This window comes from Hyperolius riggenbachi, chromosome 4, assembly GCF_040937935.1.
Source record: "Hyperolius riggenbachi isolate aHypRig1 chromosome 4, aHypRig1.pri, whole genome shotgun sequence".
In the NCBI taxonomy this organism is placed as follows: domain Eukaryota; kingdom Metazoa; phylum Chordata; class Amphibia; order Anura; family Hyperoliidae; genus Hyperolius; species Hyperolius riggenbachi.
This window is the reverse complement of record NC_090649.1, coordinates 127585356-127606052: the sequence shown is the minus strand read 5'-3', so window position 1 is coordinate 127606052 and position 20697 is coordinate 127585356. Positions and strand designations below refer to the sequence as shown.

The 20697-nt window shown below is 42.8% G+C and overlaps 1 protein-coding gene across 4 annotated transcripts in view; it reads right to left on the bottom strand.

The window, feature by feature from the left end:
• WDR33 (WD repeat domain 33) overlaps window positions 1-20697 on the bottom strand; it is a 162433-nt gene that overhangs the window by 36909 nt on the left and 104827 nt on the right. For 3 of the 4 annotated variants that reach the window (XM_068280575.1, XM_068280578.1, XM_068280576.1), the window contains exons 13-16: window positions 16688-16774; window positions 16472-16611; window positions 13743-13895; window positions 9510-11354 (exon numbers count right to left, since the gene is read on the bottom strand). In XM_068280575.1, the coding sequence (XP_068136676.1) occupies window positions 9510-11354; window positions 13743-13895; window positions 16472-16611; window positions 16688-16774 (2225 nt within the window). The remainder of the gene's footprint in view (window positions 1-9509; window positions 11355-13742; window positions 13896-16471; window positions 16612-16687; window positions 16775-20697) is intronic. The other variant, XM_068280577.1, reaches the window with a different exon arrangement.

Below are 20697 nucleotides of genomic sequence, written 5' to 3'. Positions count from 1 at the left end.
AAGTTACTCATTCAGGTACTCCTTTTGAGACTTCCATTCTGCATACTTGTTTTAAAGAGAATGTGAGTTGAGAAACCTATGGCTGGCATATTAATTTACTTTGAAACAATGCGCAATGCCTGGCTGTCTTGCTGATCCACTTCCTCTAATACTTTTAGCCATAGACCCTAAACAAGCATGTAGATAAGGTGTTTATGACAAAAATCTGACAGGATTAGCTGCATGCTTGTTTCAGGTGTGTGTGATTCAGACACTACTGATCAGAAAGATCAGCTGGATAGCCAGGCAATTGGTATTGTTTAAAAGGAAATAGATATGGCAGCCTCCCCTCTCACCAAGGGTTCTGTTTAAATGTTCAATGGAAATGTCTACAGTCAGTATTACAGAGAGAAAGCTGACATTGTGAGGTAAGCACAGGAATTGCAGTTTGCGTTTCCCTCACTGGGCAGGTTCAGGTGGGCAACTGCTGTCGGCTCCTTCCGCCAATGCTAAACACTTTTCTGCTTCCAAGTAGAAAAGGGTTTGGCATCGGTTCCAGTTGTTCCATCATTGTGTTTTGAGCCCCTGGGGGATATGCCAATTGAATTGATACCAGAAACTATGTGCAGTGCCTCAGAAAATGTGTTCAACCGCAGAGCTTACTCAATGGCCAAACTACTACTAAACTACTAGTCATCTTCATCTCAATGTAGGACAGGCTGAATACCAGCACTAAACGACGTGGATGGACACTGGCAGCCACCTATCCGAAATGGCCAAAATCAGCATTTGCATCACGTAGTCCTTAAAGGAATACTATCGATGTATGCATTTATTTTTAAATACTGTATGTTGTAGCACACATTAGGGCAAGTACTAGGAGCAATTTGATTCCTCACACAGCTGTTCCTCTCAGCTGTAAAATCCTCCATCAGTTTTGGCGTCAGTGTTGGATACAAAATGTATCTAAATACTGGGCTCCCAGAGGGCTAGACCATGTCTTTGCACAGGGGAGTTGCTATCAACTCCTCAGTTTATACTTTATCACCTTGCTGAAAGAATCTTGTTGATATGGTGGTAAGGGGTTAAAGATTCTAGCAATGTGTGTTTATTATCTTTGCTTCTCTTGACTGATAAAGATACGAATAATGCTAATTGTAGACAGTGGTCTGCCCCTCTCAGCAGCTTGTAATGCTGGATACACACGTTGCGTTTCCGCGTCGATGCGGCGTTCGATTCGCGTCGATTCGATTATTTCCAACATGTCCGATTCGCAGGTCGATGGATCATTAGGTCGATTTGCCATACTTTACATGGCATTCGACCTAAAAATAATCTAAATGCGCTCGGAAATGCTCGGAAATAATCGAATCGATGCAAATCGAACGCCGCATCGAACGCGGAAACGCAACGTGTGTATCCAGCATTAAGTGGATGCAGCCTGGAGTGAATCACCTCAAGCAGGCAGCCAGTCTGAGTGTAAACAAAGACTAGTGTTATAGCTTGTTATATTCCAGCAATATTACAGCTAATTTAGTTACCTGTTACCACCTCAGATCAGCCTGTTTCTCCTCAGGTCTCCTGCATGCTGTGAGTGAAATCTATTTGTGAGCTGTGTGACAGAGTAACCAAGCAGCTCAGGGTGACCCAAACTACTATGAGCTGTGTGAGAAATGAATTTTTAAACAGGGATAGTGAGAGAGAGACCTGGGTGAATAAATAAAGTGCCCCTAGCACTAGTGGTAATGTGTACACTAATATAGAGTATTAAAAAAAAAAAGTATTAAAAAAAAAAGTCGTTTCAATCGATAGTATTCCTTTAAGCAGCAGGTCAGGAACGTTACTTTTTTGTTTTATGGTTCAAATAAATAACCTCCTACTAACATTACAATTGCATCGGACTACGCTAGGAACTTCATAACTCTGTTTGCAAATGCTTGCAGTCTGATTTTCACTTGCACACTACATAGACTGGCTAAAGCAGATGCCTATTTCTCCCATGTCACTGTTACGGTAATGAGTTTCACAATGCTGGTTTACTAGTTGCAGTGTGGCATCATTTAGGCAGATATAAAGACAGCAGGACTGGCTCTTTTAATAGAAATACAGATACAGTATCTATCATTTATTAGCTACTTCTGAAATGCCTTATTGGTCATTTGCAGCTGGCTGCTTACTGCTCATTAGAACCTACATGCAGCACCCGTCCACTGCTCATTAACTGCACCATTGTCAAAGCAACTGAATGGCAGGTCAACGGTTAGCAGATTTATTTCATTAACTTGGCAACTGTGGGGTTAACAGTCTGATAAGCCCTCTTACAGATGTATTATAACACATGGGAATGAATATGCATCGTATATAGAGGATGTAAACGTGTGATTTAAGGTCTGACACCTTCCACTAACATCTTTTTACAAGAACGTAAAGAGGCCTTATTATAGCCCAACTTGAGCTTATGGATTAATTTTAGCTTGGAACAGCATGGCATAGATGAAAAATGCCATGTTGAGTTTTTTTTTTGTTTTTTTTTAATTGTTGCTTATGCCCTTTAAGAAGAAACAAAATGACGTGAAAGCCCCAATCCGGGAAAAGGAAATATGTAGGTGTAGATAGTATGGGTAAGAGGTTTTGTATTTTTCTGCGTCTTTCTATGAGAATTTCCATCACTTGTTAAAGTTTGAGGGCCCATTCACAATAGAAGCGCTTTTCTGAGCGTTTTTGCGATTGATTAGCGGTTTTTAAAATCGCACCCATTCACTTTCATTAAAATCACGGTAAAAAATTGCGAAATCACAGCGATTTTAACCATTTCAGCTCACGGGTATTTTTTACCTTATGGATGAGAGGAATTTTTACATTTCAGCGCTCCTCCTATTCATTCTCCAATAACTTTATCACTACTTATCACAACGAAATGATCTATACCTTGTTTTTTTCAACCACCAATTAGGCTTTCTTTTGGTGGTACATTATGTTAGAATTATTTTATTCTAAATGCATTATGGGAATAATAAGAAAAAAAACATTTTTCAGTTTTCAGCCATTATAGTTTTAAAATAATTCATGCTAACATAATTAAAATCCACGTATTGAGTGACTTTGGCAAAAGTGAAGAATACATAGAATTTTTATGTGAGTGCTTGAGATTTGTACTCGAGCATAACACATTTAAGTTCAATGGGGAGTGGTATAGGCAGCTCTCTGGGACAGCAATGGGGACCCCGGTAGCCCCAACTTATTCCGATCAGTTTGGGAGGATAAAGTGATCTGGTCCTCCACAAATCATTTTAGACATTCTCTAAAATTATGGCGGCAGTACGTGGATGACATTCTGATTGTCTGGGGTGGTAGCCAGGGAGAATTTGAAGAATTCATCAAATGGATTAACTTCAATGATATCAATATGGAGTTCACGGCCAATTATAGAGATACTAAGGTGGAGTTCCTGGACCTCATGATTGGAGGTGGGGGAGGAATGTCTCACTACCAGGGGGTACAGAAAGGCCACAGGTTCTAATAGTCTCCTTCATGTTGATAGCTACCATCCCGTATGGCCAATTCCTCAGACTTAAGAGGAACAATTCTGATATGAGTGAGTTCAAGGTTCAGGCATTAGAACTTACTAATCACCTTTTAAAAAGAGGGTATCAAAGCAAATCGATTGGACAAGCTCTGGAAAGAGCAAGATCTATACCTCGTGCCCAATTACTCACAAGGCAGGCCAAGAGGAAACACGAGGAGAAGAGATTTTATTGTAGTTTTGATTACACCCCCATGTCCAATCAGATTCATCAGGCGATACGTAGCCATTGGCATTAGTTGTCGCTGGATGAACATCTAAAAGAGGTTGCGAGTAGGCCACCTAGGGTCAGCTTTAGGAGTGGTAATACTATTAAAAATATATTAGTTCATAGTGAATTCAAACCAGTTCACGAGAAACAGAAAAATTAGTTAACGGAGAAAAAAATGGGAAGGCAACTTCCCTTGTGGCCATTGTTCAGCATGTAGGTTTGTGAGGAAAGGCAAAGTAGCTCAGGGAGGAGGTATTACGTGGCATGCTAAGGAATTCATTAATTGTAGGTCCAGATTTGTGGTGTATTGCGTTTAGTGCCCCTGTGGGATATTTTACATAGGGGAGACCACTCAGCCACTCAAGGACAGATTTTTACAGCATAAAAAGGTAAATCAGGAATGGGGTGGGATCACGCCGCATGATTGATCATGTTAATTCTTGCCATGGGAGTAATGCGGACTTCTTGGAAGTAGCTGGCTTTTTAAAAATCACAGATATGTCTAGAGCAGGTTCAAAGGAAGAATTATTATTACATAGGGAGGCTTCTCTGATATCCATGACCAATGCACTGGGCGATTTGGGATTTAACGATAGAAATTAAATTTCAGCTTTTTTAAAATGATTGTATTGGTTTTATCTGCATAGAATTGGATGTGTAACATCCCTTTTGGAAGGGTTAATGCTCAGGCAAATACCTTAGAAGAATGTGCCCGCCCTCCCAGTTAGGTATATAGGTGGGGTAGAGGGAGCAGGGGGTGAGCCTTGGTGTCCAGAGGAGGCGTGGTTTCATGTGAAACAGCTGTTGACACAGACGTGTTTGTAACCTGTTGCAAGTTGTGTACCGTGCTTGAATAAACTACCTCTGCATTGGAGTGCCGGAGTCCGCCTTCTTCATTTCATATTGCATAATTAAAATCCACACATTTTATTTGGCCATTTGTTCCGGTTATTGCAACGTTAAAATTATATCTCTAGTATAATGTATGGCAACAATATTTTATTTGGAAATAAAGGTGCATTTTTTCAGTTTTACATCCATCACTAATTTTGAGCCCATTATTTAATAATTATATGCCCTCTTGACATAGACATTTTTTTTCCCCTAAAGTCAGTAGGTGTATTTTACTATTCGGCCACAAGATGTCCCAGCTGAGCAAAATTCTATGTAGTGTACAAGTACGCTACATAGGAAACAATGTATTGCTACATTGTAACTAGGGAAGGGACTCTGGCTTCCATTGTAAGCCTGCGATGACTGTGCCAGTGGGGAGATTAATGAATGGGAACTTTGTTCCCATTCATAAATGTAACGATCAGTCGGCGGAAACCGGCGCAAATCATGACAGGAGATAGCGTGGCTGCTCTATGTAAGGATAAACACTGTTTTTGAGCAATAACTGTGTTTATTCTTGGTGGAAATGTACGGATTGGCACAGGGGACTTTTGTCCTATGCAAACAATCTCTCTCTGCTCCCGGTAACAGCGCGATCGCGGGCATTTGCCAGCACGATCGCCTGCAAACCCCCCAAACTGCAGGGATGTGACTAGCGCGCCCCTGCGGCTCTAGCAGCTGCCACTGCTGACCTGAAGCTCACATCCCAGTGGCAAAAATAGTTAATGAAAGCAAATGGGAGCAATTTTAAAAAACGCTAATCAATCGCAAAACGCTCAGAAAAACGCTTCTGGTGTAAACGGGCCCTAACTATCAGCCATAAAATCAATACTTTATTTTTATCTGTTAAACAAGTAATGATGCTAACCAGGAAATCCAAAAGATTAAAAAAAACCAAAACACTTTTCTTGTCCATAACAGATCATTTCCCAGTTTTCCTGGCTCTTATTTGGTACATCTGCTGCACAAAGGAAGTTGCAGGGCATGCTGGTTTTTTTTTTCTTCTTTAATTTCCCCTCAGACTTAACTAATGCAGCCTGATTGGCTGAAGCCTCTTTCCCTCCAGTTTTCCCCTCCCACACCTCTGTGTCTCTGATTGGCCAATATTTCTCATGCTGAGAAGCTGCAGTCACACAATGATAATGCACTTTCTAATGCAGAGCTGGGTGGGAATATCTGAAAACTGGGAGGAGGGCAGCCAATGCACACACAGCGTAAGGGAGGAAATGATGTCAGGATTGGCTTCAAGATAGACACAGTCAAGATGGAAGATCCTAAGCAGCATTTTCTCTTTTTTTACTATAGAAAAATCACAAATCAAAACGTGGACAGTACAATACACATATGTTATGTAAGTAGAGCAAGTATTTATCTACGTATATGTGTGTTTTTTTTTTTCTGAGATCGTATGACTGACAGCTCCACTTTAAGGGCAGGAAGTGGGGATCTCTCTCAACCTAGACAGATACCAATACAGTATAGCAAATGTCAGAATCTTTAACAAATTTAGACTGCTGTCCTACATCATTTGCAAGGATTATCAGTTTTCATGATAAAGCCACAGAACTTCAAAATAGGTCCTAGGGGCGGAATGTAATGTAAAATTTCTGTAATGGTTCACAGCCTACTATAAAACTCTTTTTCGCACTATAGAAATCTAAAGAAAAAAATCCTATAACTGGGCTTTCTAAAGAAATCCAGTAACCAAGGAGACCAGAAAGGAAGGAAGCAATAAAAGCTTGACAACCGTTTGAACTGGTTCACTTAGCAGAAAAGGTTAATTTGTAGCTGTCCGTGTATCAAGATGAAAAACTTCCCCAGATTGTAACACAGATAGCAATGAAAATCCCAAATACTGTAGGTTAACATCTCCTTTCTACACTATCCAAGACTAAACCGTGTTTTCCTAGGGTTACGTTCTAAACAGAGGTCCAGCAGTAGTGTTCATTTTAGAGATGGGACAAACCCCAAATTTCCTTCAATCCGAAAAAATTCTCGAAGCTTTCGAATCTAACGAATCCTGTACACAAGAATTATGTCATGCATGTAAAGGTGGCCATACATGGTACAATTTTTCATTTTTTTCGATTAGATAATTTAGTTCAATGATTCCGTTAGCTCGAATATAAAGATTTTTCCAGCATGTCCGATCAGATTTTTCTCGAAAAAACAGGATAATCATTCGAATTTCTTGATCGAAAAAAAAAATATTTTCAACTTTCAATCGATTCGATCATTTAGACCGAATAAAAGGGAAAATCGAAAGTTTTTATTGTATAGTGTATGGGCACCATAAGAATAGTACTTAGACTTAGAATAGTATATTCTAAGTCTAACTGCTATTCTACAGGGACCACAGAATTCTTATGTACAGGTTTTGTTATAGTCGAGAATCTTTTTGGATTCAAGGAAATTTGGGATTCGATGCATCTCTAGTTCATTTCTACTGTCAACCTGATAGTGACACTAAAATACAGGAGGTTCTCATTTTACACACACACACAAAATGTGAAATTACATGATTTATCAGACATTTTGTTTGAAATAGAATGAGTTATGCAGGAGTATGGAGAATGCTGAAATGTGGGGAGAAGCAGTGATACTGTATACACGATTTTGTCTCTAATGACCATACTTTACTCTTTTTACAAATCTTTACCGAGATCTAGCATTCTACATAGATCTATGGGTTGGGCCTATTTTTTTTATTTATGGGAAACCATTGTTAAAGTGAACCTGAGGTGAGGGATATGAGAGGTTGCCATATTTATTTCCTTATAAACAATACCAGTTGCCTGGCAGTCCTGTTGATCTTCTGGCATTGGTAGAGCCAAAACTCTGAAACAAGCATGTGCCTAATCCAGTCAGACTTGAAACAGATCACTTGATCTGCATGCTTGTCCAGGATCTATGGCTATAAGTATTATAGAGACAGGATCAGGGAGCAGCCAGACAACTCTCATTGCTTAGCCTCTTGAGGACATAGGATGACATAGGTAGATGAAATCTATGCCCTGTTTATTGCCAGTTATTCCTGCCAGGTCGTAGATTTCAAATACTCACAACGTGAGGTCCAGTTGCTCGCTGCAGCACACTCGTTTTACGGTCATCATGACGGCAGAGCTCTGTGTGTCAGTTAGGAGCCGATTTCATTGGCTCCAGACTCTGATCACTGTGAGCCAAACACAGCTTTTTAAAAAGAAAAAAATGATCTGGTCCTTAAAGGAACAAAGGGAGGTTCACACACCACACTCTTAAGGAACTTGCATTTTTTTGTGCCATCCCCATATACAACCGACCGTATTGCCAACGATCGTTTCAGGGCCACATAGGGTCCTCTTTGTCAAGGCACAGTCCTTAAAGGAAACACGGGGTGAAAATAAACTGATGACATAAACAGATGTATCTATTCTTCTCCTAAAGATGACTTTAGATACCCCACAGTTTTATTTTATATTTAAATCTACTTCTTACGTTTTTACTGTTTGATTTTCTCTGCTCGGTGACACATTTATTGAAGTATGCTAAAGCTAAATTCTCTGAATTATTGACCCTTTTATTCTCTTTTCTGCTCTCAGAAGCCATTTACTGCCAGGAAAGTGTTTTATGGCTGTAGTTTTTATCACTGAGGGTTACGCTATAGTCTGACCCAGTTACAATACAGACAGAAACTGCATTTGCATACCTGATATTTACCTCATTCAGGCAGAGAAGGAAAAAAAAGGAGCCCAGCATAATTATTTGTGTGCTTGGTACTGTACCTTTCTATCTCAAGTCACCTTGTGTACCCTTTAAAGGGACTCTGAAGTAAGACTCTAGTCCCTTTGCTGGTCCTGCTGGCGGCTCCAGTAATCCAGCGAATTTGACGTGCGTGTCTCATCACGCTGGTCGCTGTAAGCATCCTGCCATGCGCAGTTCTCTACAGACTGAACCACGCATGCGCAGGACGCTTATGGCAACCAGTGTGAAGATGTGACGGGGGCGCGCATGCGCAACTTCCGCCGAAGTCGGTGGATTACTGGAGCCGCCAGCAGGACCAGGAAGATGCCGGAGGACCTTGCGGGCTATGGGGGGCTAGAGAAAGCCCCAGGTAAGTCCCGATTTCCTTTTTTTTTGCACTTCTCAGGGTCCCTTTAAGGGGCCAAAGACCTGCAGTCCAGAAGTGGTTAAAAGGAAATAAATATGGCAGCCTCCATATCACTCTCACCTCGGGTGCCCTATAATTTATGTAAACTTTGATTTAGACAAAGCCCTCTTGGAAAACTACCTAGGTGTAAATAGAGAACCCCCTGTACTGATAGGATAAAAACCATCCACCTGAAATAAGAGGCCTTTGATGGCAGACACTTCAGTTGATGCAAAAACATTTAAAATTTATTGTCACTGAAAAATGCAATACCCTTTGTCGTTATAAAAATAGACCATAAATATATTTTTGTCTTGACAAGGACAACATATATTACAAGATTTAGCAGGTTGAGCTGCAGCATAAGTCACTGGTTAGAGTACTGTCCAAAACTTCAGTTATTGGCCAAGGTCTTTAAATGGTTTCAGAGATGGAAGAGGAACAGAAAGAATTTAGTGGCACTTTTGTATGGAAGAAATCTGTGCTGTCTACACTGATACAAGTCAAGTTGGCTTACTGCAGAATACAGTCTACTTCACCCTTACCTAGCAAAACATTTCTGCCATTGCAAAGTATACTGTATTTTTATAGACTGTTCCTAAAGGTCTGTAAGATTAAATACATATTTTTGACATCTTTTCCAATCAGACCTGCATTGGAAATCAAAACTGAGGTCTCCTATCAAAATACTTCCAGTCAGCATTAAAGGCAGTTACCTGGTTGAAAGGCCTAGGACCATCTCCCAATAAAGGGGTTTTCTGTGGTGGTGGAAGGGATGTCCTTGGTGGGTTCTGTTGAGTATTTCCAGGCTGTCCTTGGGGCACTGATTGTGCAGGTGTATCTTGAGGTAGTCCTAAATTTGCCCCCCGACTTTGGGGACCTCTAATTTCATGAGGACCACCTACATCTGGTGGGCCTCTAACATCTTGCAAACTGCGCATGTCCTGAGGTCCCCTCATATCTTGAGGGTTTCGTAAGTCTTGAGACAAATGCATGTCAGATGGTCCCCTTGCTTCTGGTGTACCTCTCATATGCTGTGGACCATGCATGTCATGGGATCCTCTCATATCACCAGCCCTTCTTACATCTTGAGGACCTCGCATATCAGAGGGGCCTCTCATATCCTGCTGCCCACGCATATCAGGTGGACCTCTTATTTCATGAGGCCCTCGCATGTCGGTAGGGCCCCTCATGTCATGTGGGCCTCTCAGATCTGGAGGTCCGTGAACATCAGGACCCCCTCTCATATCTTGTGAACCACGCATATCAGGTCCAGCCCTCATATCCTGTGGACCACGCATTGGTGGTCCTCGCATATCAGGGGGACCATGCATATCCTGATGTGCACGCATGTCTGAAGGACCTCTCATATCCTGAGGCCCACGCATGTCAGGGGGTCCACGCATATCAGAGGGACCTCGCATTTCAGGGGGACCACGAATATCCTGTTGTCCTCGCATATCAGGAGGACCTCGCATATCAGGAGGACCTCGCATATCTCTGGGTCCTCGCATATCAGGAGGACCATGCATGTCCTGGGGTCCTCGAATATCAGGGTGTCCACGCATATCTTGAGGGCCACGCATGTCAGGTGGCCCGCGAATGTCTGGTGGTCTGCGCATATCCTGAGGTCCACGCATGTCTGGAGGACCACGCATGTCAGGGAGTCCTTGCATATCAGGAGGCCCACGCATATCATGAGGACCTCGCATATCCATGGAGTTACGCATGTCAGATGGCCCTCTCATGTCCTGAGGACCACGCATGTCTGCTGGACCCCTTATATCTTGAACACCATGCATGTCAGGTGGGCCTCTCAAGTCTGCGGGGCCCCTGATATCCTTAGGTCCATGCATATCTGAAGGACCACCTCTTATGTCAGAAAGGCCTCTCCTGTCTTGAGGTCCATGCATTTCAGGAGGTCCTCTCATATCTTGAGGTCCACGCATATCTGCAGGACCTCTCATGTCCATTGGCCCATGTCCCATCATTGCTCCAGAAGGCCCTCTTAAATCTTGTGCTGGATGTCCCATAAGCATACCTTGATTTGGCCCTTGATTATCTCGCAGTCCATGAGGACCTTGAACTCCTCTTGGAGCCACACCCAGAAGTGGCCCTTGAGGACCAGGTGCTCCTTGCATGCCGTGATGGGGAGCTTGTACTGCCATAGGACCTGGTGTACCTTGAGGACCCATAGGACCTGGTGGTCCAGGATTATTTGGAGGGCCTTGGGGCCCCATAGGTCCATGGGAAGCTGGATGTCTGGGCATTCCAGGATGCAATTCTTGAGGCCTTATACCCTGTGGGCCCGGACCCATGTATCCCTGTGGACCCACGGATAGCTGAGGACCTTGTGGTCTAAATTGTCCTTGAGGACCAGGTGGCATATTCATAGTCATCTGCTGTGGCGGAAGATTTTGCTGGAAGCCTAATGGAGGCTGGTTCTGTGGACCTGGAGGTGGAAAACCAGGAGGAACTTGAGGAGGTACACCCAAAGGAGAAGCAAGTCCCTGTGCTGTATTCTCAGCTTGCTTCTGTGCTATTCTTTCAATCTTCAGTTGCTGAAAAAAAAAATAATGTATTAATATATATAAACTACAAAGACAACACTAAACTACATATAAATATTTATAACAAAACATGCCCTAAAATTAAAATGTGCAACATGGAACTCTGCCCAAAACCTTTTCCCATCTACCTTAAAATCAAATGAGGTAGGGTTAGAAAATATGTCATACTTACGAAACAGTGCTAGGATTAGCAAGCAATCTACAGCAGAGTTCCAGAAACTCTATCCTCAAGGCCCAACAACAGTACATGTTTTGCAGGAAACCACAAACATGCACAGGTGGGGCAATTGCTGTCTCAGCAGAGCTTATTAACTACCTCTGTGGATTCCCAGAAAACATGCACTGTTGGTGGGCCTGGAGGACAAGTTTGGGGAACACTGAATTCTACAGAATAAAAATGTTCTAGTTAAAAAGTTTATTAGAGTCGATGTTTTGAACCTGCATTTGAACATTTTTACTGATCATACACAACTGATTACTACTACCAGTATTGAGTTGATAGCATCCTTCAGAATTGACTTTATGATATGCAGGATTTTACAGCCATTGGAAATACTTACAAAGAAGAAATTATTTAAAACCAAGTGCTTCAGAAAGGGATAATCAACATTTTGCCAGCTAGTATGCAATCACTACTGGAGCGGAGTAACAGCTTGTAGGTGGTAAATGCAAATGCATTGCATTATTAATCTAGGCCCTATTTGAGCCCCTGCAGATCTTAACCACTTAAGCCCTCAGTCGTTTTCACTTTATGCATCCGAGCAATGTTCACCTCCCATTCATTCGCCTATAACTTTATCACTACTTATCACAATGAACTGATCTATATCTTGTTTTTTCGGTCACCAATTAGGCTTTCTTTGGGTGGTACATTTTGCTAAGAGCTACCTTACTGTAAATGAATTTTAACAGTAAGAATAAGAAAAAAACTGAAAAAAATTCATTATTTCTCAGTTTTCGGCCATTATAGTTTTAAAATAATACATGGCTCCATAATTAAAACCCACGTATTGTATTTGCCCATTTGTCCCGGTTATTTCACCGTTTAAATTATGTCCCTATCACAATGTATGGCGACAATATTTTATTTGGAAATAAAAGAGCATTTTTTTCCGTTTTGCATCCATCACTATTTACAAGCTTATAAAAAAAAAAAGTTAATTTTTACATAGATATTTAAAAAGTTTAGACCCTTAGGTAAATATTTATGTGTTTTTTTTTTATTTTATTATTAAACATTATTTGTGGGTATTTTTGGGAGGGTGGGATGTAAATAGTATTTGTTAGGGGTAAATTTATGTGTATTTTCATTTTTTTTTACATTTAGATGTAGTTTTACTTTTTGGCCACAAGATGGCAACCTTGAGTTTGTTTACATGACATCACTCTAAGCGTACAATGTACGCTTACAGGGACATAGGAGACAGAAAAAGCGAAGCTTCTGAGAGAAGCGGTCGCTTTTTCTGCGGGGGAGAGGAATCAGTGATCGGGCACCATGGCCTGATTCATTGACTCCTGGGCTATCGATCCGCGGAGCAGGAGCGCACGTGCACGATCGGCCGCGGGAGCGCACATGTCCTCCTTGACGTATAACTACGTCAAGGAGGACAAAGTGGTTAAAAGTAACTAAAAGAAAAAGAAAAAAATTTACAAACCAAAGAGTATCAGATGCAGATTCTAAAGAAAAAAAAAAAAAAAAAGCACTAATACGGTATTTTTTTTCTCATATGCAGTTCATTTTTTTCTCCTGAGTTCTCTCCTAGGTGATATTTTCAGACTTTGTCAATAAAATGCCTTTTAAACTACCAGCAAGCAAGAAAATACTCAAAATAATTTTGATAGTACTTTTTCACATATTTTTGGTACTTTTTCAATTGCTGAGTTCTGAAAAGTTATTTTAAAAGAAGCTAACTTTATTATTACTTATCACATTGAAATGATCTATATCTTGTTTTATTCTCCCCAAATTAGGCTTTCTTTAGTTGGTATTTTTTTTTGTGTGCCAAGAATAGCATAAAGCAACCCCACGCGCATCTTTCTTCGCATTACCCTCCTGCAATGGACAGTACCGCGAAGAAGGATACGTGTGGCCCGGGGTGCGCAGGTGCAGTTGACTTGTGAAATTAGGTGGCAGCAGGAGAACGGAGGATTGTGCAGGACCGGCGAGGGACAGGGCGGCTGCTGGGGGCTTGGGGAAGCCCCAGGATATTGAAATTGTTTGTTTTAATCTAAATCTTCAGTTCCGCTTTAAAAAAAAAGTAGTTTTTTTTTTTCAAAACTAGCAGCTGGCACTGATGCTGCATCTTCATGGCTTTACAAGGCAACAGCTAAGCATGCGATAGAATTAATAAGTAAGGCACGGCACACTAGGATACATACCTCCAGAAGCTGTGGGTTAGTGTATTGCAGAGCTGCCATTTCCTGTTCAATCTCAGCCTGGTTCTTTTTCTTCTCATCAGATTTTACTTCTTCCTTCCTCTCAGCAACAGCTTCTGAGGGTGGCATAAGCGGTACTTTATTCTGCAGCCATGCCTGGAAATAATAACGATAAGTTATTACAGACGAAAATAGTTCAGTAACGATAGTGTTGCATAAAAAGTAGAAAATTATTTTTACTCATGAAGGGAGGTCAGAAAGTAACAAGCACGGATATCTTTGATCTGCTGGCTCAATCATCCATTGTTTTCTTACAGCTCAGGGAACACAAAGTCCAGATCTTCCCAAGGGAAAGCTTGGCTATGGCAGACACCAGCACAGAACCTCAGTCCCAGTCTTGAGGCCCGTACATATGCTAGATGCATGTCGCCCATCGTGCATCAGGACTCAATCTTTCAGGCAACACTGCAGGGCTTAGGCTGTATAGACGCATCGCTACCCTACTGGCTAATCACGTGCTGTGTTGCTATGTGGTGGTGGGGGGGCGTTGGGCCATAGTGGCGAGGGAGTGACGACAAATGGGAGACAAGCGAGTGGAGAGAACAATGCTATCAGTCAAATCAACGCACCAGGTAGGGATTGATGACCAAGTCCTCGAGAGGCTACTATAGACACTGGATCTTCAGCCGAGGCGGTCGTTATTGGCCACCTTGGTGGCGTTTCATCTAGCGTGTGTACAGGCAGGGCTGGATTTATCATAAGGCACACTCCCCTGTTGGCTCACTCCCCTCCCCAAGCACCTCCTTCCTTATGCAGAGTCCTTATGAGAGTGTAAATGAGAGATTACTCACCCTGCTCTTGGCATTCCACTGACGAGATCTCCCTTCAGTCAGGGGCACCTCTACTACTTAATGCGGTGGCTGGATAGTGTACTGGTTAAGGGCTCTACCTTTGACATGGGAAACCAAGGAATGAAACCTGGCTATGGTCAGTACCTATACAGTAAGGAATTCAAGGCAAGACTCCCTAACACTACAGGGTGGACCCTTTAGCGTGTCCCAGTGGCTGCAGCTCTTGAGCGCTTTGAGTCCGACAGGAGAAAAGCGCTATAGAAATGTTCGGATTATTATTATTAATACTGAGGTTCCTCTAGGTAACTTATACTTGAGGACACCTCTAGCTACTTAATATTGAGGGTACTTCTTGCTACCCAATACTAAGAGACACCTGTAGCTGCCTATGACGAGCAAGGGAAGTGACAGCTGGGCCAGCCAACACACCTGCAGAGCAGTTTGGTCGAGGTTTGTAGGTTCATGGAGGGTGAAGTAAAAGGTGCCAGGACATCTGTGCTTATAGGCTCCTGTGAGGTAAATCCGGGCCTGTGTACAGGGCTTTAGGTTTTGTTATGTAACATAACTCGGTCGAGACCATCAATAATGACTATCTCTGCCGAGAATCCAGCATGTGTACAGAAACCCCCAACCCCCTTCAGCCATTGATCCATCCGGCAAGGGCATGGCCTTTCTCCACTGCTCTGAGTCCTAAGCCGTTCTGTCGGCCCTCCTTTTCTGCCACTGAAAAAAGCTGTGCACCACAAATGAGATAAATGAACATTTAGACTGTGTTTTTACACCCATGCCATGTTAATAATGAAGAGAAACTTCTACAAGGCAGAACCCAGCTATTATAGTACCTTTATATGTAGAATTTGTCAGATAATCTGTGTCTTAGCCTATTAAATAGGTGAGTTGGCTGCTGGCTATAGAGATTTTACCACTTCTGCAAGCGAACAGAAAACACAACTTCCTACTAAATACCCTATTCAATTAAATTATGCAGGAGAACAGAGGCGCCAAAAGGATAAAAGGAAGCTAAATGAGCTTAAAAACCAAATTCTTGGTAAATAGAGGAGGTAGTGGTGGACTTACCTCCTCCAAGTAGACACACAACGACTGTAGTAAACAGTCAATATATTTTGTTTAAGAACTCCAAATATGCAACGCGTTTCGCAGGTTTGATCCCGCTTCATCAGGCAATAACAACGGAGCAATAGCATATGTGGTCAGTAGAAGAGCCAGGCACCTCTATTACCTAGTCTCGCTCAGGATTACTTTTATGTGCCAAAAGCAGTAACCCTGAGCCCCACTCGGGTGAGGAATGTGCCCTCTGCCTTGCTATACTCGGGGGGTCTCTCTGGTGGCGTATACTAGGTGGGGGGAAATTTGGCTACCTATACTGGGGTGGCTCTCTGGCTGCCTATACTAGCAGGCTGATTATTTCAAAATTTAAAGCAGTAAACAACGTACCACTTTTAGAAGCAAAAATTCTGACATAATCAGACTGCCAAGGAGATTAAGGGAACACAAACAGTCTTTAAAAGTATGACAGGGTTTTAAGGCAAGTGACACGTGACACAAGATACCAAAATGTACCTCTAATAAGTGTGTAAGACACTATAAATCCAACTGAATACAGGTAAGTCCTGATAGGATGCCACTTTGGGCCTCCCCTCACCACTTACTAACTGTTCAGTTAACCATTGTGATACTCATTTGACAGACAGATGGGTTTTCAATTTCCTAAGTGCATCACTTTATAATCTTTAGAACTAACTAATAAGCTCCTACCCCACCTCATAGTCACATACTTTGCATCATAACTGTAACCAGGTTACATAAAAACTATTGTAGGAAAGACCACCAAGGGGGTTTCATTGACTATTTTCTACTAACCTGTTGAAACTGAGCAGGGATGGGTTTCGCATAAGGAACCTTCTTCTGAGGAACTTTCTTCTGGTCTTTCTGCATCACCTCATCCATTCCCCAATCCAGTCCAGGGATGGTCATCTCCACTGCATTTGTCTCTTCTTTAGCTGCACAGTTCACAGGTTGTATGTTATATACAATAAACAGCATGGAGGATAAAACAAATGGAATGTCACTCCTTACCCATTTGTTCTTGCTCCATTGCCATTTTCAGCTGTTCCGGAATACCCATGCCCGGAATAACCGCAAGACTGTTCGGCTCAAGATCATCTGAAGAGGGAGACACCATATTAGTCGCTTGAAAGCAGGTTTACAGGCTAAAACTTACAGGTTTTTGTGAGTAATAAAAAAAATGGTTACTGGGCAGGTGATGCACAAGCACAAAAAAAACAAAAATTCTATTTTGGGTTTTGTTAGCCGTGTGACTGCAGACACTGCACGGTTATCACAGGAGGTATACAGTAACTGCTTATTTACCATACATTGACGGTAATACATAATTAGATAAAAACTAGATAATTAGATACTCCAGGCAGTAATCTTTTACTTTTTAAATGTAGATAACTTTATACAAATACAAAAAAAACAAACAACAACTTAGCTTTCCCACACAATCACTGCAGTTTTGATAAAGTGAGTTGGCCGTGTAGTGTTTCTCAACTACAGTATGTTTTCCTGAGTCTGAAGGCTGCTCTTTTTGTGTGTCGTGTGTCATGCTGTGTCAGACCGTGCTTTGTCTGCTTGTGGAGCTGTAAACACTGATAAAGCCACATCACCAACTGACCCCTTTAGAAAAGGCACTGCCATTCAGACATACTATATCACTGGAGGCTCAATGTTACTGTATTTTTGATGCATGGAGATGTTTAAACTAGTGCAAAAAGATGCAGAATAATTAATTCTGCTAAGTCTGTACTAATACAGGATGTGTTTAAACTAGACCTAAAAACGTTCTGTTCAGGTTACAATTTACATTAAAGGACCATTATTTGCGAAAAATTGTAAAATATAAAATACATACATAGAAAATGTACATTTCTCCCAGACTAAAATGCACTATACATTACTTTTCTCCTATGTTGCTTTCAACTTGACAGATCTGACTGTGTGAACTAGTCCAACTCCTCATGGGGGTGTCTCAGCATTACCTTTATTCTTTACAAAAGCACTCCCTGGAAAGGATCTATACAAAGATGTTGGTCAGCTTCCCTATTCCCTTGCACACTATTTTGGCAGCTGGACTCAGCAACTGCAGTGCTTTTGTAAATAAAGAAATAACTGACAATCCACTATGAGGAGATGGAATAGTGCAAAACCTGACAAGTCTGTCAGATTTTAACCGCTTAGTGTATGTCACAGCGAATGAAAAAATTAATTTATAGTGCATTTTACTCTGGGAGAAATATATATGTATGCATTATACATTTTACAATTTCTAGTGATAGTGCTCCTTCAATGTAATGGCTTTCTCCCCACCCATTACTGTAGCAATGTACAGAGATGTTTTAAATCCCCTCAATTTTGTGGAAAACTGTAGTGGATATGTGAGCACTGCTGCTTCATGCAGGGCCGGATTTGTACTTTTTACCGCCCAAGGCCCACTACCTTCAGCCGCCCCATGACAATCAGTGGAATTAGGATCTGATAGATCAGGATATTAGGGTTAGGCATTTACTACAAAAAAAAGTGGTTAGTGGAGATTAAAGGCTAGGCCTTTTGGCAATTTAGGATGAGGCTAGGAATTTGACAATAGGATTATGGGAAAAAGGGTTAAAATTTATGTGACCTTAAAATGGTACACTGGGCTTTATTTATACTTACCTGGGGCTTCCTCCAGCCCCATGAGCACTGTGTCCTCTTGTGGTATGCCTCCCGGTAATCCGGCTGGAAGTGCTCTTCTGCACATGCGCAGCTCGTCCAGACGTGCACCCCTCATTGCGCTACTGTGTCCAAGAGCGTTTTGTGCCTGCGCAGCAGTACTGCACAGGACGCTCCCGGGGACAAGAGCGTGGCAGAGGGTGCCCACATCGCAGAGGATTACCGGGAGTCATAGCACCAGAACAGAGGGGGCAAAGAGGCCAGGGAGGGAGGCCACAGGGCTCATGGGCCTGGAGGATGTCCCAGGTGAGTATATATAAAGTCCAGTGTACCATCTCAGGTTAGAGAGTCTGATCACAAGATTATGGTGATTAAATTGACTGAGGATAGCGACTATGCATTCTGTACAGTGCTGCAGAAGGTATAAGTGCTAGATATATACATAATAGTATGGTAGGACATTACACTATAGGTGGCCATACACTGGTCGATTTGCCATCAGATTCGACCAACAGATAGATCCCTCTCTGATCGAATCTGATCAGAGAGGGATCGTATGGCTGCCTTACTGCAAACAGATTGTGAACCGATTTCAGCCTGAAACCATTCACAATCTGTGGTGGTGCAGCCGCCTTCCCCCGCATACATTACCTGCTCCGCCAGCGCGACTCCCCAGGTCTCTGCTGTCTTCTTCTCCGCTCTGGTCTGGTCTCCGGCATGCTTCACTTATTCCTGCCCGGCAGGAAGTTTAAACAGTAGAGCGGAGAAGACAGCAGAGACCAGGAGACTCGCACCGGTCGGAACAGGTAATGCATTCCCGCTGTATTGCGTCGGCCGTCGGGCATTCGAACGCCGCTATCGACGCACTCCCGACCCGCCCGCGATTGAGAAAAATCTTCCGCACGGACGGATCGACGGGAACGATCGATTTCGGACAGAAATCGATCGTTCTTCTAGCGGTGTACACGGCGATTTCACAGCCGATTCGATCACTGTTAGGTGTATGGGCCCCTTATGACTATGGTAGGGATGAGATTGTGAGCCCCTCTGAGGACAGTCAGTGACATGACTATGTACTCTGTAAAGTGCTGCAGAAGAGGTCAGTGCTATATAAATACATAATAATAATATGGTAGGACATTAGACTATGACTATGGTAGGGTTAGATTGTAAGCTCCTCTGAGGACAGTCAGTGACATGACCATGTTCTCTGTACAGTGCTGCCGAAGGTATCAGCGCTAGATAAATACATAATTATAGGACATTAGACTATGGTTATAGTAGGATTAGAGTGTGAGCTCCTCTGACAGTCAGTGGCATGACTGTAAAGTGCTGCAGGAGATGTCAGTGCCATATAAATACATCATAGTAATATGGTAGTGCATTAGATTGTGACTATAGTAGGAATAACAAAAGGAACACTGCATTTATGAATAGCCTTGTTTGTGTGACAGGGAAATGACTGTGGGAGGAGGAGAAGAGCTGCCTGATTAACAACATGAAAAGAGAGAGGGGGCTGTATGGAGATAAGAGTGATAGAAGCCAGCTAACACAGGACAGTAGGGGAGCGAAAGGCAGCCCTGTTAAAGCAGCTTCAGAAGTCACAAAGTGACAGGCTCCGGGGGAGAGGAAGAAGGAGGGAGACAGCTGGTCACTCACGACTCCACAGCAGCTTAGGACGAAGCGTGTAAAATGCCTGCAGTTCTGCACACACACTTCTCCCTCCTTGCCCCTCACAGCGCTGGCTCCAGTTGCCTACCCGTCTTCTGACTTCCTCCTCCTGGGCTCAAATCTCCCGGCTTGTCTCTTCTCAGCCCCGCCCCATAGTGTGACAGAGCGGAAAGAAGGGAAGGGCGCTCTGCTCTGTGCTATGCACGCAGGGGAGACTGGGGATAGCGCAGCAGCAGACAGCAGATTACGGAAAAATAGCTGTTCTGCTGCCGGTGTGTGACACCCGCCCCAGCTCTCCTGTCGGCAGGTTTCCGCCCTAGGAACCTGCCTAGGTGGCCTGTGCGAAAATCCGGCCATGGCTTCATGTAGTCTTTATTTCAAAACAGACGAGCCACATAGCTTTTTGGGAGAAAAGGAGTGCCCAAGCTACTGCTCATCACCCCTAATAGATAGAATGATGGTGGACATCTTGGTCAGCCTGCCACTCAGCCCCTATCCCATAGAGGTCCAGGGCGCAAGGAGGGTTTGGGGTTTTTGGATAGCAGGCTCTCTGTAGTCTGCTAAGTAAGGTTTGTCCACCATTGGAAGACTACAGTGGGCACCTGGTTAGACAAGTGCCCCGCCACAGTTTAGGCAGGGCAACATACTCTGGCTTGCAGTTATTTTATTTACATAATGTAAGTGGGCACACTGGGAGGCATCTA